The sequence below is a fragment of the Vulpes lagopus genome, chromosome 12 (assembly GCF_018345385.1).
Source record: "Vulpes lagopus strain Blue_001 chromosome 12, ASM1834538v1, whole genome shotgun sequence".
NCBI classification, from domain to species: Eukaryota; Metazoa; Chordata; class Mammalia; order Carnivora; family Canidae; genus Vulpes; species Vulpes lagopus.
In genome coordinates this window covers 65,878,452-65,895,642 of record NC_054835.1, presented here as the reverse complement: position 1 = coordinate 65,895,642, position 17,191 = coordinate 65,878,452, and the positions used below count along the sequence as shown (strand labels likewise).

The window sequence follows — 17,191 nt, the reverse complement described above, 5'->3', positions numbered from 1 at the left end:
TGTTCTCTGTATGTTTTCACTTTAAACTAGTCAGACTGCATATTGAGTACATTCGAGACAATACTTGCTAGAATTACACTACGGGTTTGGCTCTTGGTTTCCTGATGAGTTAGAGGTGAAAGAATGCATTTTTTCGCCAATGCATTCCTTTGGGGTTCCGAAAATAGCAATTTACCACAAAATCACTCACTATCCTGACAATGTTGGCCCCTTAAAAGAGTTGATACTCCGTTTCTTGTCAGATCGCCAATGTCTCCTCTTTTTTAGTTGGGTTCATTTTTGTTCTATCTGGGTTGCACGTTAGCCAGTTGGACTTGGTCCAAGAAGCTACTTGAGTTAGTTCTTCAGAGATCAGTGAGCCTGTTTCCTGAGTTTGTCACAAAGATTCATGATGCCCAGGAGCACAGTATTGTGGTGGCACCAAAATCCATGGAGTTCTGTGGTATCCTTCAGTGGCCTCCTTGCTTATTCTCGGAAGAGTGACCAATGAGACAACCAGGGCACAAGGGATGAACGTTTGCCTACCATTAGCAGGAGGCTGGAGAACAGGAATGTAATTTTTTTCCCACTCATTTCCAGAAGGAGGAAATCACTCTCCCTTGTTTCTTTGTTTGCAAAAAGTACTGGTAATTACTAGATCTACATTATGGGTGTTTCCATTGCTTCGTTCAGATACAGTGTCAAATTGCCCCCAAAGCACAAAATATGTAAAATTACCGAGAAAGCATACCACAATAAAGTAACATGAAATTTACTTCAATTATATATATTTTTTATTTTTATGTCTAAGATAATTGGGTACTTGAAATTCACTGATTAAAGAGAGACAGGACTTTCCAGTGACAGAAAAATGAGAGTCGTTCTTTACTGAGCTGAAATGATGGCTATTTCTTCTCCTTTTAGAGATTCTTAATTAAAATTTTGGTTCTAAAAAATAAATAAATAAAATAAAATAAAATAAAATAAAATAAAATTTTGGTTCTGAATCTCTTACTACAGACCTCTTGGTTTACCACCACTGACCTGGTTTCATTTCTGTTTTTTTACCTGAAGAGGGAGCCTGCTCTCCTGGCCTGCATGCCAAACCAGAGAGCCTCTGCTTCCTGGCAGCTCAGAGAAGATGGTCAAAAATGAATCACAAAGGATCTAAAAATACATAATATAACTTAACCATATTTCAAACACTTATCTGCAATCAAATATGGTATGCTAAAGGTGTTGACAATGTGGATTGAGTGTTCGCTCCCTGAGCCCAGTTAAGGTTGCTGTCTTCGGATTACATGATCTCTAGGAACATGAAAGCCGTAACTAAATCACCTATTTGAGCTGTAAGTAGATTTGTGGATGAAAGGAAATCAGTAAATATCACTTGTTTGAACTTTCAAGAATTTATCATAACTACGATGATTTTTTTTACTACGATGATTTTAATTAAATTGCATATGACATTTAAAACAAGATTATACAATAAATGGTAAGAATAAATAGATTTTGCACATACTGATCCTGATGGGACCAGTTATACCTAACATATTTAAATATTATCTTAAGAACCAATGAATGAACTTCAGTAGAGATACATTCCACTGGAGTGCACTGAAGGAAAATAATTCAGATTATAAGTTTTCAATAATTCGCTTTAAGCAATCGAATACAGTAAAGGCCTACATAAGGAGTTTTGTAGCCGGTAATGTTCCAGGGAGGAATTACCACCCCCCCCCCCCCCGCCCAAATCACAAAAAGGTAGGGTTTCTTTAGGAAGTTTTAAGAAGCATCATTCTTTTGCCTTTTAGAAAATCATGAGACATCTGGACTTACAAAATTGTATGCACTTCTGTTTAGAGATCCCTGAATATATTTTATTACAGGTGGATGGGGTCTCGAAAATGAGTAAAAGGGTGATATGGGAATAAACAGAGATGCAGGACAGAGCATAGGCCTCCAGTACAAAAAGACAAAGACTGGGAGAAATATGCTTAAAATAAAACAAAACAAAGCAAAACCCAGCAGCAGATCAACAAACAGATACCTGATGATTTCGAAGAGGATGGAAAGGGGGCGCCCGGGTGGCTCAGTGGTTGGGTGTCTGCCTTCAGCTCAGGTGGCTCAGGTAGTGACCCCAGGATCCTGGGATCGAGACCCACATCAGGTTCCCCACAGGGAGCCAACATCTATCCATGTCTTTCATGAATAGATAGATAAAATATTTTTTTAAAAAGAGAGAGAGAGAATGGAAAGCCTTAACACTGATTAATTCATCTATAAAGTTCCTTCTGAAGCTGATTATCCCTAGACCTGTCCCTGAGCACTAAGAGAAAAGGAACATCCAGCCTTACTGTGGAAAGAGGCCTTAAAGCTCCTCTAATCTTAAAGCCAATTATAAGATTAGCAGAGTGACCCAGCAGCCTCTGATTTTGCTCTACTGTTTGGACTTTCCTGTTTGCTGGGCATGTAAGACACAACAGACACCGTGGTACCAAAACTCCAGGAAGGCTATTCTCACTAGGGGAACCAATGGTCCTCAGCACTGAATCATTAAGCAGAGTTTTGAGGAAAAGAAGAACAAAATATTTCTGAGCAGAGAAAGGCCAGGTACAAGAGTGAGGGTAACAGTTTCTGGGTCAGTCTGTTCAAACTTCCCTGAATATTATGACCCATAATAAATGGCCCACGTGAAATGCTTTGTGATTATGATCCAGGAAACTGCGGCAACAAACCTTTCAAAAAAGAATACTTCCCCTTACACCATGCAGTGAGGACTTTCTCTTGTATTTCTTCTATTTCAGTTCTTTTGGAAAGAAAAATGCTTGTTGCAAATTACTAAATTGATTTCATGATTAATTAATGGGTCCCTACTGGCAATTCGCAGAGTGGGGGGCAGGAGGCAACCTTCCAGAGAAGGATAAGTACGATTGCCTGGAAGAGGCATTCCCTTTAAATTAGACAGAGGGAGAAAAATCATGTAATGGGGAAGGGGAGGGAAAATAAACAAGAGCAGAGGTTCTTGAAGCCTCTTTATGTAAAACATGAAGACCTTAAGTCCTCACCGTGCTGTCACCAGGAATGGAACAGAGCTTATCTAGAGTGGTTGCCTGTTATTCCTTGAGAAAAATAATGTACTGATGAATCATTTTGTTGCCAGGTGGTTCCATCTCTCTCTCTCTCTCTCTCTCTCTCTCTCTCTATCTTTAAGTGATAATGTGAACGTCAACCTCATCTGCAGGAAATTCCCTTCTGGTTCTTAGAAGATTTTCTTTCCACACATTCAGAGAAATAGTGAGTCTCTTACTAGATCACAGATGAATGACAAGAATGTTTTGCAAGGTGCATCAAATCTACTCAGAACTTGGACTTCTCTGATTTTATTTCCTCCTTCGAGAGAACCCAGTGACTGTGGAAATGAGTTCTACTATTTTAGGAGCATTAGGCGGTGTACAGCACACCGTCACTCCGTATTAGGAACTAGCTACCACGTTTCTGGTATTACAGTTTTGATGCAAACCCTGGAAAAATAAATGCAGCAGAATAATCCAACAACAAGCCCAGAAGAGACCTTGAGATGTCGAGTGAGCTATTGCTGACCTCCCCTGAATAATCTCTGACAATAATGTCTAAGCACTTTCAAAGGCCTCAAGGAATTAAAAATTGATCACCTCTTTTAAGCTAATGAGTCGATTCTCTGACAGCCATCTCATTACCTTTGGAATGTTTTTCCAATTCTTTTAATGACTTTCGATTACAGGTCTACGTAACATTCGTTGAAATTGAATTACCAACCTGCCTCCACAAAACTGGGTTATTTGTGTATCGCATGAGTCTAGAAGCGGGTTCCGCTGCCAGTGGAAGATAATAATGACTCAGTAGAATTCAGGAACAGGTTTCAACATGATGGATCTATATTTACCTCTCGTGCAGGAGTCCAGAGGCAGAAGAGGGCCACTGTGACATTTTTCAAAGACGTCTTCAGGGATATTAGCTCCTAACTGGGCATTTTGACAGAACTGCCTTTCATTCCCCAGGTCTCCTCTCCCGAGACCACCTCACCACCTGAGATGGCTCATCCACCTTCTACCCCATTCACACATTAGGCATCAGGAAAGAGGAAGATAAGACAAAGGCCATTGTGTTCCGGAAGCTTTCCACCTCCACTTAGGTCTGGTTGATGAAAACTTAGTTGTGTGGTTACACTTAAGAGCAAGAAAGGCTGAAACAACATAGTTTTTACTATGGGATATATAATATTATATACGTGGTCTAGCCCATATACAATAGCTGTAAAATAATAGTGTAATATATACCGTATGCAATACATAATAATATAAATCTGAACAATATATCTTAGTGCATAATATGCATTATAGGTAAAATAACATAAAAGTCCAGCAGGAATACCTGTCTTCTTCCTTTAGCAAGAGAGGCCCTGATTTTATATATATCCCATGTATAGGATACCTGCCCGGATAAACCTGTTGTTTCCTGAGATCGTCATGAGCTAGTGAAGTATCCTGCTCCCGGCCTATCTATTTTTTTTAGAGTCAGCACTGAACGTCAGCACTATTTTCAAGGATTTCTCTTCTGGTTTTGGAGCATCTCCTCTCAACATAGAGAAATGGTGAATCTTTTACTAGATCACAGATGAATGGCAAGAACATTTTGCAAGGTGCATTGAGTTTGCTCAGAACTGGGATTTCTGCTGGATTTGAACTCTGGGCTGAGAGAAGGGGAAAACCTATCTTGGTTCCATGACTCAGAGGTTACAGCCGAGCTGAATGCTGGGAGGCCTGGATCCTAGGCCCGGAGTGCCTAGCCTCCTAGCCTCCTAGCCTCCAGAAGAGTCTCATGCCCCAAACGGTGCCCTGGCACCGCATTGCACCTCAGGGTCTTGCCACTACAGCAGCAGGCATAGGAGCGAGGCTGAAGAACGTCTAAGTCTGTTACAACGGGCAGGTGCTCCAGATTCCTGTCAGAGACACGACGTCTTCCCCTTGTGCACAGGCCCTAAGCCCTCTCTTTTACTCCAGGACTTTGCTGTTACAAGGATCTCCCCCTTCCCTTGCCCCCCATCATGCTTTACCATCCCTCCACTCCCTGTGGATTGTCCCCTGCAGTGTGCCCTGGCTCAAATCTTAACATCTACCTGATGCTTGATGCCGTATCTGGTTCCAGCCGACCCCGCATTCTGCTCTCCTTTCCTGTAGAACTCTCTCTAGAATTGTCTTTGTAGAGTTCCTCTCTCTCTCTGTTCTTCCTTGAACCTGACACAGTGAAGTGTTGCTGTCACCCCACTGAAACTTCCTATCAAGGTCGCTGATGAACCCTGCTTTGCCAAATCTAATTGTCAGTCCTGAGTCCAAGACTCAGTGGACCTCTCAGTCATGTTACGTAGAGACGATCCCTGCCTTTCTTGAAACATCTTCTTCCCTTCCTTCCTTCCTTCCTTCCTTCCTTCCTTCCTTCCTTCTTTCTTTCTTTCTTTCTTTCTTTCTTTCTTTCTTTCTTTCTTTCTTCTTTCTTTCTTTCTTTCTTTCTTTCTTTCTTTCTTTCTTTCTTTCTTTCTTTCTTTCTTTCCTTCCTCTTTAAAAATGTTTTTTAGTTGTTTATTCATGATAAACATAGTGAGAAAGGCAGAGACAGAGGCAGAGGGAGAAGCAGCTCCCTGTGGAGACCCCGAAGTGGGACTTGATCCCAGGATTCTTTGATCACGCCCTGAGCCAAAGGCAGACGCTCAACCCCTGAGCCCCCCCAGGTGTCTCTTCACTTGCTTTTCAAGACTCTTGGCTTTTAGTCACTTCTGTGGACTTCCACCTGCCTTGGTTCCCCTCCTCATTGAATCTTTAAAGGCCTAAGTGTTTCATGGCCATAATATTCACTCCCTAAGTGAGCTTGTATGTCCCATGGACTTTATAAGTATCTATGCTGCAGACTCCCTAATTTATATCTCCAGTCTCTCCTCTGAACTCCAGACTTGTATAATCCAACTAGGCAGTTGGTATCTCCTTTGGTAAATGTGCTTTAATACGAAATACATATTTTGGCCTTTATTTGTGGTTCCTGGCCCAAGCTCTTAAAACCGCTGTAGTTTCCTAAGTGATAAGAGCTATGGGAGCATCTTTTGTGATATTTGGTTTTTGTCACTGACTCCTAGACAGCTCCAGAGTGAAAAAATTTTAAAAAACATTTTTTTTTTTGGTTATTCATCACAAGCCCCTTTCAATAACATTTGAATTTATGTTGACAAGGTAACTTTTGGAGAGCCCCCAAAAGAGGGGGGCTGGTTGCCAAGGGAATAAACCATATGATTAGAGACTTGGAACTTTCAGCCCTACCTCATGACCTCTGGGAAGAGGAGAGGGGGGCTGGAAGTTGAGTTAATCACTAACACCCAATGATCTAATCAACAAGGCCAATGTAATGAAGTCTTTTTTCTTTTTTTTAAGATTTTATTTATTTATTCCTGAGAGATACACACACACACAGAGGCAGAGACATAGGCAGAGGGAGAAGCAGGCTCCATGCTTCGTTCCTGCAGGAACGGAGTCTGGAAGCACACCCGCAGGCCCGCGGCCTACGCAGCAGCTCCTACTCCAAGCCAAAGCGCTGCTGGAGGCCAGACTCTGTCTACACTAGGCTCCCTCTGCCTAGTGGGGATCAGAGTGCAGATCATCCACTTTTCAATAGGCCTGGGATTTGGAGCCAGGTGACAGGGCCACAGAACACGACTCCTGGACCGTCCAAGCCCCCGAGGTGTTCCCGGGGAAGTTCCTTGGATGGTGAGTGGGGGAGGTGGGTGGCCAGCCCCAGACGCTCCCTGAGCCCAGGCTTAGCTCCCATGGCAGTTGGAGGTGTCTGGGGAGATGTGTCCTCTGCTGGCCCCTTCCACAGGGGTTCCCCGTGTCCCAGTCCCTCTGTCCGGAGCACCCCTTGCTCCGGCCATCCTCAGGTGTGCCCTCCTCTGATGCCCACTCCAGGCCGGCCTCTAGAGTCTTCTCCACCACCCTAGCTCTTCCCTGGCTCAGCACCGGGTCTGATGGCCTAGTTAGCGTGCTCTCCCTCTAACCTGTGCTTTCCAATGTCAGCGACAGCCACCGGCCACATGTGCCTACTGCGCTCACGGAACCTGGGACGCAGCGTGCAGTATAAAACACACAGGATTTTGAAAACTCCACGCCAAGCATGTAAAATATCTTTTTGATAATTCTTATACTGATTACACGCTGAGATCATATTTTGGATGTGTTGAGTTAAATAAAACATATTGTTAACATTAAAAAAAAAAAAAAAAAAAAACAGAGGCTCCGTTCCTCCATGCTGGGGAGCTCCATGCAGGACTGACTCCCAGGACCTGGGGATCACAACATGAGCCAAAGTCATGTAGGTGCTCAACCACTGAGCCACCCAGGCGTCCCTATAATGAAGTCTTAGTAAAAATCCTAACCCAAGGGGTTGGGGAAGCTTCTGCCTTGTAACCACATTGAGGTGCTGGGACAGTAGGGGCCCCAGAGAAAGCATGGAAGTTCTGTGCTCCTCGCCACATTCCTTGTCCCATGCATCTCTTCCATGTGGCTATTTCTTAGTTGTATCATTTATAATAGATCAGTAATAAAAAGTAAAGTGTGCCCCTGGCCTCTTTGAGACATTCCAGCAAATTACAGAACATGAAGACAGGGACACGAGGACCTCTGATTTATAACTAGTTGGCCAGAAGGACAGGTGACATGAGACTTGGGGCTGGCATGTAAAGTGCGTGCGGATGCAGTCTGGTGGGTGGGACCCCGGGGGCCTGCACCCTCCAGGCAGCCAGTGTCAGAACCGGGTTAAACGGCGGACACCTAGTCTGTATATCCCACAAATTGAACTATTTCATGCGGAAGGAGCCACGCATCTGGGGCCAGCAGCGCTGTGCATGGAGAGGAGCTGGGGATTTTACTCTTCGTGAGGATGTGATGTGTCCTGAGCAGAACTCATGACTTCTTGTTCCCAAATGTGTTTCTTCCCCATACCCCCGATGGCAGAGCATGGCACTGCCATAGACCCAGTGCCTCAGGTGAAGAACTCTGAGTCATCTTTTCTGGACTCTCCATCTCAAACCTGTCATCTAATCTGTTAGCAAATGCTGCCAATACCAGCTCAGCTCAACCTTCAAGATACACCCTGAACGTCGTGGTGACTCGTCACATCCAGAGCTTTTCCAAACTGCCATCTTCCCCTGGCTTCCTACAGTTTGCTGTTTTTTTTTTTTTTTAATTTTTATTTACATTCAATTTGCCAACATATAGTATAACACCCAGTGCTCATCCCATCAACTGCCCATCACCCAGCTACCCCATCCCCCCACCCCCCTCAGATTGTTTTCTATTGTTAAGAGTCTCTTATGGTTTGCCTCTCTCTCTGTTTTTATCCTATTTTATTTTTCCTTCCCTTCCCCTATGTTCATCCGCTTTGTTTCTTAAATTCCACATGAATGAAATCATATAATGTCTGTCTTTCTCTGATTGACTTATTTCACTTTGCATAATACACTCTGGTTCCATCCACGTCAGTGCAAATGGCAGGATTTCATTCTTTTTGATGGCTAATACTCCACTGCATACACACGCCACATCTTCTCTATCCATTCATCTGTCGATAGACATCTGGGCTCTCTCCATATTTTGTCTATTGTGGACATTGCTGCTATAAACCCTGGGGGTGCATGTGCCCCTTCAAATCACTATTTTTCTGTCCTGTGGATAAATTGTCCTGTGTAGGGTAGTTCTACTTTTAACTTTTTGAGGAAGCTCCATACTGTTTTCCAGACCATTTTTGTCTTTGTTGTTGTTGCAGTCGGTTTGATTGGGTCATATCCAGGATGTCAAGGAAACCTGATCTAAACCTGATCTAACCTGCCTCTGTAGGTATGTGCCTAATCAAGAATAGAAACTACACAGTAGGTTAAGTTTAATATAAAGAATGAATGAGCTTTGATAAAAGAATGACCATAAGAAAAACAATATATGGTATGCTAGGGCTGACGGAGAGTATCCAAAGGAGAGGCCTCAAAGCCAACGCCCCCCACCCCCTGCCCTGCCACCCCCGCCAAGGCTGGGGCTCAGATCTTATTTGAGAAGGTATAGTCCAGCTCACTGGATAGCAGAGAATTTTGTTGGTTTGTCCTGGACACAGCTGTTCCTCTGTCCCTCTGGCGTGCAGCTGAGCAGGAACCAGTAGGGTGGGCTTGCAGAAAGACTGGAGTCTGGGGCCCAGGGGAGTGCGCTATGGTCTGCAGAGAATGCTGGCAGGTGTAGACTTTGCTGTCGGTTGCAAAGTCTATGGTGGCTCAGGGCGCTGGAATGAGCAGGGGGCCTCAGGGTCAGTTTTCATGTTGAGAGGTCTGTCCCGCCAGGCTGCAAGGTTGCTGACAGTGGCGGAATGTGGTGGTGGAAACCCTCACCCCAACAGTTCTCTCCTCAGTGTCTCTCCAGCACCCTCTGCTGGGAAAACTTAAGGTGATGCTCTCGGAGGAGATGCTTAAAAGAGCTCTGTCCTTTATTACAGAGCACATGTTGAAGGGTGAACCGGAGCTGAGAGGTCATAAATTGATAACTGGCACAGGGTTCACCTAAGTATATATGTACTTATCGAGGATAAATGTGGTTGGGGGATTGTGTATGAATCCTCTGGCAAAAAGAATACACATCAGGATAATAATCAGTAATGGAAAATAAATATAATTAAATCACATCTTTAAAGACATATTATCTATTTATTTTTGAGGGAGACAGTGAGAACGAGCAGGGGGAGGGGCAGAGAGAGAGAGAGAGAGACAGACAGACAGACAGACTCCCCACCGAGCAGGGTACCTGACTCCGGGGCTCCATCCCAGGACCCTGAGGTCATGACCTGAGCTCAAATCAGACACTTAACTGAGTCACCCAGGTGCCCTTAAATCACATTTTTAAAGTGGTGGACAATATAAGTATTCAGGTATCTTATTTTTTTCTATATTTATTTTAGGATTTTTTTAAGAATTGAGGTGTAAATTGCACAAATCATAAATGTATATTTTTTTGTTTGTTTTTGTTTGTGTGTACACACAAATGAAACTACTACACAGATCAAGATACAATTTTTCCACCACTTTGGTGGATACCTCATTCCTCTTCCCAGTTAAAATCCTCTGACCCATCAGAGGCATCATTTATCTGGCTTTTTTTTTTTTTGAAGATTTTATTTTTATTTATTCATGAGACAGACAGACAGACACACACACACACACACACACACACAGAGGCAGAGACACAGGCAGAGGGAGAAGCAGGCTCCATGCAGGGAGCCTGATGCAGGACTCGATCCCGGGACTGCAGGATCACGTCCTGGGCCAAAGACAGGCACTAAACCACTGAGCCACCCAGGGATCCCCCTCATCTGGCTTTTAGTTCTTGTTCAGGAACTTTATGAAATTGGAACCACAAGTAAGTACTTTGTTGTGTCTGGCTTCTTTTGCTTAATACAATGTCTTTGAGATCCACCCATTCATATATATATATATATGAATCTATATATATTCATCATATGAATATACCACATTAAATGAATATACATTTATTTATCTATTCTTCTGGACATTAAGGTTGTTTCTAATTTTGGATTATTTGAATAAAGCCACCTTAAATGTGAATTTTTGTGGACTATGCACTCATTTCTTTTAGGTGTCTATACAGAAGTGGAATTGCTTGGTCATGGTGCTGCAGTAGTAGGTTATATTCAGTTTTAGTAGATACTGTCAAACATTTTTCAAAAGTCTTTGAAGCAATTCCACTTCCACCAGTAAGTATGAGAATTCCAGTTGCTCCAAATTGTTGCCAACACTTCATATTTTCAGCTTTTTTTTTTTTTTTTTTTTTTTTTTTTAGCTATTCCTCTGGGTACTCTTTAAGAATTAAAATTAATTGGACCTGCACATGATATTTATCGATCCTTATAATTTTAATTATCTCTCTAATTATATTTTGTGTTGTCCTCTTTGATAAACACAAAAGACCTTGTTTCTTCCAAATATTATCTAAAATTTCAAAGTAAAAATAACAAGTCACTTTTGAAAATGTTCTCAATTTACCCAGGCTTCGCATGATATACAGCTTTCCAGTGCAAAACTTTACTATCATACCACGACGGTTTCATAAGTGAGAGAACATGTAAGATTCTGATTCCAAAGTTATTATTATGATTATACATTTTCATTGTAGAACATGGCAGGTGAAAAATTCTGATTATGTGAGTTATTGGACTGATGAAGTCCTCTAAAAGTAACTGGAATTTCTAAGTAAGCATCAAGTACATTTATACAGTAACCATATGGCATAGTGCTTAAGAATATAGGCCAGGAATCCTATTACTCAGTTCTGATTCTGGTTCTGCTAGGATTTTGAATAAGAACATCCTGTTTCCTAATCTGAAAAATAGTACTGATAGCAATAACTAGCTGTGTGAGCAAAGGCGGGCTACTTGACCTCTCTGTGCTTCCATGTTCTTGGGTATAAAATGGGAATAAATAGTGTTATTGCGAATAACTAATTAGCTAACTAGTTAATACATAAGATGCTTTTTTTATTTTTAAGATTTTATTTATTTATTCATGAGAGACACACAGAGAGAGGCAGAGACACAAGCAGGCTCCATGCAGGGAGCCCCATGCAGGACTCAATCCCGTGACCCAGGGGTCACACCCTGGGCTGAAGGCTGGCGCTAAACTGCTGAGCCACCCGGGCTGTCCCATAAGATGCTTTAAATAGTGCCTGGCACCTAAATGCTAGTTGAACATTAGGTATTTATTAATGTAGAGAGAAGTGAAGCTGGAGAGTTGCATGAAGACTGTGTAGTTCCAAACAGCGGTCAATGCGTTTCTCCATCCCAGATGGATCCCCGGTTTTTTTTTTTTTTTTTTTTTTTTGTGGGTTTGTTTTGTTTTGTTTTTGGAAATTTATCGACCTATCTATATGTTATCGGAAAAGTCAGCGAAGTCAGCCTTAGGTCCCGGCTCTTAACTACCTTCCTTAGTACGATCCACTTTAGGGAGCTGCCACATAGGTAAACACCGGCCAGCCTCCAGAACACACCTTAAAACACGGAGTCGCCCCCTCAGGGTCCTGCACACCTTAAAACACGGAGTCGCCCCCTCCGGGTCGCTTTAGGGCTGAGAGGGATGCTCCCTCCGCTGCAGCCACGTCCCCGCTGCGCTCCCCGCTCCCCGCTCCCCTGCCTCCTCCCCGCCCCCGAAGTCTTTCCATTGCTTATTTCCATCGGTGAGAATCTCCCTGCCACCTGAAAGCGCGGGTCAAAGGTAAAGCTGGAGGAAAGTCAAGCAGGGCCGGGGACACAGGATCCTGACACCCAAATGGGTTTGGGATGCTCCTAGGCGGCTCCCTCCCACCTCCCGCCTCTACCTTCCCAGCCTAGCGCCCTCTCCCCGCCCCGAGCCGGCCGCGAGCCCGCCCAAAGCCCCAGAGCACGCCGGGAATTGTAGTTTCCGAAGCCTCGCTCCCAGTCGGCGCGTGCGTCCTGCGCTGCCCCCGCCCCCTTCCAACGCTCCCGGATGAGGAAGTGGCCGCTGATGCCACGCGTTCTGCGGGCAGCGGGGCCGGGCTTCTGGGAGTTGTAGTCGCCGGGGGCGGACGCCGTCGGTAAGCAGACGTAGCTTTCCTTGGGGTCCGCTCCTGCAGTTGGTTCCGGGCGGGATCCGGGGGCTCGGTCGGTGCGTACTTGGGTCGGCCCCGCGCTCCCCCAGAGGCCGGGCGGGCGCCTTGGGTTCCCCGGCTTCCCCCTGTCTGGCGCTGGGTGCTCGTCGCCCCGAGCTCCGTGCCTCTGCCCGGCCCGCTCCTCGGGCTGTCGGGTCCGTCCTCCACAAGCGGAGCTCGGCGGGGACGGGCACTCGCCCTCCGGGGGACCCGGCCGCGACCTCCTGGATCGCGGCCCTTGCCCTCGGGCCCCCCGGGAGCGCCGCGCTCCCGTCCCGCCACTCACCGCGTTCCTTTCTCCCCCCTGCAGGGATGGAAGCCTCCTGGCGCCAGGTGGCCGGCGGCCGAGGCCGAGCCCGGGGACGGGCCACCGCGGCGGCCCCTTCTTCGGGGAATGGAATCCACCTCCGCGGCGCCGGAGGAGGGCGAGGCAAGGGGGCCGCGGGTCCTGGCCCCCGCCCGGGGGGAGCGGCGAGCCGGGCGGCGGCGGGGGGCTCGGCCCGGAGCGGCCCCGCGGGACCCGGAGCCCCGCAGACCCCCGCGGCGTGCGGTGAGCCCGGCCCCCTGCGCTGGCCGCCTCCGCGCCCCCGCCCCGCGCCCCGCTCCCCGCACCCCGCGGGCCAGGAGGCCCGCAGCCGCCCCTTCCACCTTGATGCCCTCCTTGACCACTGTCTTCTCTTCTTTTTTTTCCGCCTGCTGAATCCCTAGGACCAAAAGTCGTGGCTGTGTTTTAGCAGAGCCTGAGCACACACAGGCAGCCCCGGATTGTCCCTGCTAATAGAGGCTTTGCATGAGGCTAAGGGAATCCCCACCCCCACCCCACCCCAGAAATCATTTTATTTTTATGTGTGGAATTTATTTTTCAGAATATATATATATATATATTTTTTTTTCTCAAGGGGAGGAGCAAGTTGAGCTTCTGAGTGCTTTTCCCCCTAAGCCCATTTTAAAGTTAGATGGTGTTCTCTTAGTCTACAGCTGCTGAGTTTATTTTAATTACAGGGTAGTTGGCCTACAGTGTTTCTTTTTTTTTTTTTTTTTTTTTTTAGTTTCAGGTGTGCGATAGAGCGATTCCACGCTTATTGCACCGGCTTAGGATTGAGCCTGTAGTTTTGGGTTTGGTTCACGCAGTCCTTGAAATCTGAATCGGTTTGCCAGCAGGGTTTCTTTCTTTTCTTTTTCCTTCTTTCTTTCCTCCTTCCTTTCTTTCTTTCCACCTTCCTTTCTTCCTTTCCTCCTTCCTTTCCTTTCTTTTTTTTGTTTTGTCTTTTCTTTTTAAGATCTCATGAAAATCTGGTTAACTCTTTGTAAACTAGGACCCTGTGGCTTTAGCTTTGTGCATGGCAGTAGTCAGTTGCAGAAATCCCGTTTAGATCAGGTTTAAGGACTCCCGTTTCACGTGGTCTCTCCTATCGGGAGGGTCGGTTGTCGTTTTTCTGCCCTTTGCAGGATTGCCTTGGGTCAGTGACTAATTGGCTCTGCCCAGTGTGAGCACTTGAGCTTATGCTTGCTTCAAAGTAATATCGCCTGAATATCATAATATATTTAGTGTTTGTACTTTTTTTCCCTGCCAGTTCCGAAACATTCTTATCTGAGTTCAAAAGGAAATTTATTTATTTATTTAAAAGATTGTATTTACTCATGAGAGATAGAGAGAGAAAGAGGCAGACACACAGGCAGAGGGAGAAGCAGGCTCCATGCAGGAGCCCGACGTGGGATTCAATCCCAGGACCTTGGGGTCACACCCTGGGCCAAGGGCAGGCGCTAAACCACCAAGCCACCCAGGCATCCCCTATTCATAAATTTCATATCCTTTTTCGGATGTGTCTGATGTGGCCTCCTCTGGCATGTCATTATCTTTCAACCAGGGCTGTGTTTTAGCAGAGCGAGAGAACACACGGGGAGCTCTGAATTGTCCATGCTAATAGAGGATTTGCATGAGGCTAAGGGAATGATCCCCCCCCAAAATCATTTTATTTTTATGTGTGGAATTTATTTTTCAGAATATATTTTTTTCAAGGGGAGGAGCAGTTGAGCTTCTGAAGGCTTTTTCCCTAAACTCATTTTAAAGTTAGATGGTCTCTAACTTCTCTTCTCTTAGTCTGGAGCTACTGAGTTTATTTTAATTCCAGGGTAGTTGGTATACAGTGTTTTTATTAGTTTCAGGTGTGCAATAGAGTGATTCCACGCTTTGCGCTCATCACAAGAGCACTCCTGACTCCTCATCACGGATTTCACCCATCCCTCCCACCCACCCACCTCCCCTCAGGTAGCAGTTATGAGTTTACAATGGTGGGAGTGGTGCAACGCGCAAGTTGGAGACTAAGAACAGTTTTAGTAAAGTTTCTTGGATATTGTAGGAAAGCAAGCATTCTTCAACTGGATATCCAATTGAGATTTGACTAAGACATAATATATAAAAAGTTTTCTTTTGTCACCTTTCCTTGAAGTGATCTTATGTGGATACATTGATAGGGTTATGGACGTTTATATTATATCTTCTAACTCAGCCTTTAAAGAAATGCATCCTTAAGTGCCAGTTTTCCACAATTAGTGGCATTTATCATCTCATTGCAATCAAGTTTTGAGTCCTTTATCTTATAGTCATTACTTTTCTCCTAATACTTAAAAAGATTCCTGTATAGGTACTGTGTACGTTTTCTTTCAATTTTACTTGAAATAATGGCATAATACCCAGCTAGACTGGCTGCAACAACAAAAGGAAAATGTTTCACGAGGGAAATAAAAGATAAGACATCACGAAGTAGAGACGCACCACCCAGACTAAGAAAGCTTATCTGGGTAGTGGCTCATCAGTTTCAAGCTCAAAGTGAATTTTCAATCAGTGATTTACAGTTTTAATTTGTGAATTTAGAATCCTCTCAATATGGGCACTAATAAATTCAGATCAATTCAGTTATGTTTGTGGCTCCTTTCTTAAAACTGTGGTTGCCTCAGTAGAACAATAAAAACCTTTGACTTCTGAAAAAACAAAAACAAAAAACCGTGGTTGCTGTTCATAAGAGTTCGTTAATGGTACTTGAAGAAAACTCCCCTGGTCCTTGCCCCCTTAAGGACTTGCGGATACTATGAAGTAATCTAAATCTTTTTGTGTTATTTAACCAAGTAACAAAATGAGAAGTACAGTCAGTGCTGAAGAGATTAGTGGAAGAACTAATCCAAAATTTAACATTTCTTTTTGGAATGAAACTGCTGTAAGAACCACATTTTCCTATCAGCATTTTGTGTGGATTAATGTTAAATATATATGTTCTGTGGCCACATTTGAATAAAGGCAAAAAGTCCTTGAGCTTTCTAAGAGCAGATTATAAAGATAACGGGTGTATGGTGAATATTGTTTGTGCCAAGTCTTTGCTGGGCGGTGGCGTGGAGGAGGATTGTTTGAGAAAGCATCCAGTTTAACGGTTTCTGATGTGCTCCTAGGCGGCATGCATCTCACCTCTTAAAAATCACTGTGCCTGGTTTACTTTTAAACATCCCATTTTAATTTTTATTAACATCCTTATTTTGAGGTTGATTAATGGTTTTTTGGATGCTTTGGTCATGTCTTTATAGTTTTTAAATTTGTTAATCAGTGCTTCTAGAACCAATTGCAGCATTTAGCAGGATATCTAACAAAAATGAAAGTTTTCATTGTGGTACTATTGTGTTTAGTCGTGTGACGAGAAACTTGAAAATACTTCTTTTGTACATAGTAGTAAAATAGGATGCTCCAAGAATGACTTTTAAACCTATGCTCTTAGGGATCGTTTTGCAGAAATGAAGCTAATTTTTTTGTTTGTTTTGTTTTAAGCAGAGCTAATGTCTCAAAGGAAATTTGAGGAAATCAAGAAGGCCAATCAAGCTGCAGCCAAAAAACTTGTTGAAGAACACTTTAGCTCTTCCTCTGAAGAAGAAGGAGATGAAGATTTTGAAGGAAAACGGGGAAAAATAGTTGCTAATACATTTACAAGTTACACTACTCAGACAGGTGCTGTACTGTCTTTTAACTTTTTAAAAAAGTTTTTATTTGAATTACAATTGGTTAACATACAGTGTAATATTAGTTTCAGGTGTACGGTGTAGCGATTCAGCACTTCGTACAACACCTGGTGCTCATCACAAGGGCACTCCTTAATCCCCATCACCTGTTTAACCCGTCTCCCTTTAATAACCATCAGTTTGTTCTCTGTAGTTAAGAGTGTTTCTTGGTTTACCATTCGCTCTTTTTTCCCCCTTGTTTTGTTTCTTCCACATGAGTGAAATCATATGGTATTTGTCTTTCTCTGACTGACATATTTTTTACTTAGCGTGGTACTCTAGCTCTATCCATCTCGTTGCAAAAGGCAAGATTTCATTCTTTTTTATGGCTAAATAATATCCCATTGTGTATACATAACACATCTTTATCCATTCATCAGTCGATAGACATTTGGGCTGTTTCTACGATTTGGCTAGTAAACATTGGGATGCATGTA

General features: G+C 44.1%; 1 protein-coding gene across 4 annotated transcripts in view; it reads left to right on the top strand.

Moving 5' to 3' along the window:
• Nucleotides 1-12,563: 12,563 nt before the first annotated feature.
• Nucleotides 12,564-17,191, top strand: part of NFXL1 (nuclear transcription factor, X-box binding like 1) — a 63,033-nt gene continuing 58,405 nt past the window's right edge. The window contains exons 1-3 of one of the 4 annotated variants that reach the window (XM_041723861.1): nt 12,564-12,659; nt 13,024-13,143; nt 16,531-16,704. In XM_041723861.1, coding sequence (XP_041579795.1) covers nt 13,026-13,143; nt 16,531-16,704 — 292 coding nt within the window. In that variant the 5' untranslated portion in view covers nt 12,564-12,659; nt 13,024-13,025. The other 3 variants (XM_041723859.1, XM_041723860.1, XM_041723862.1) reach the window with 3 other exon arrangements.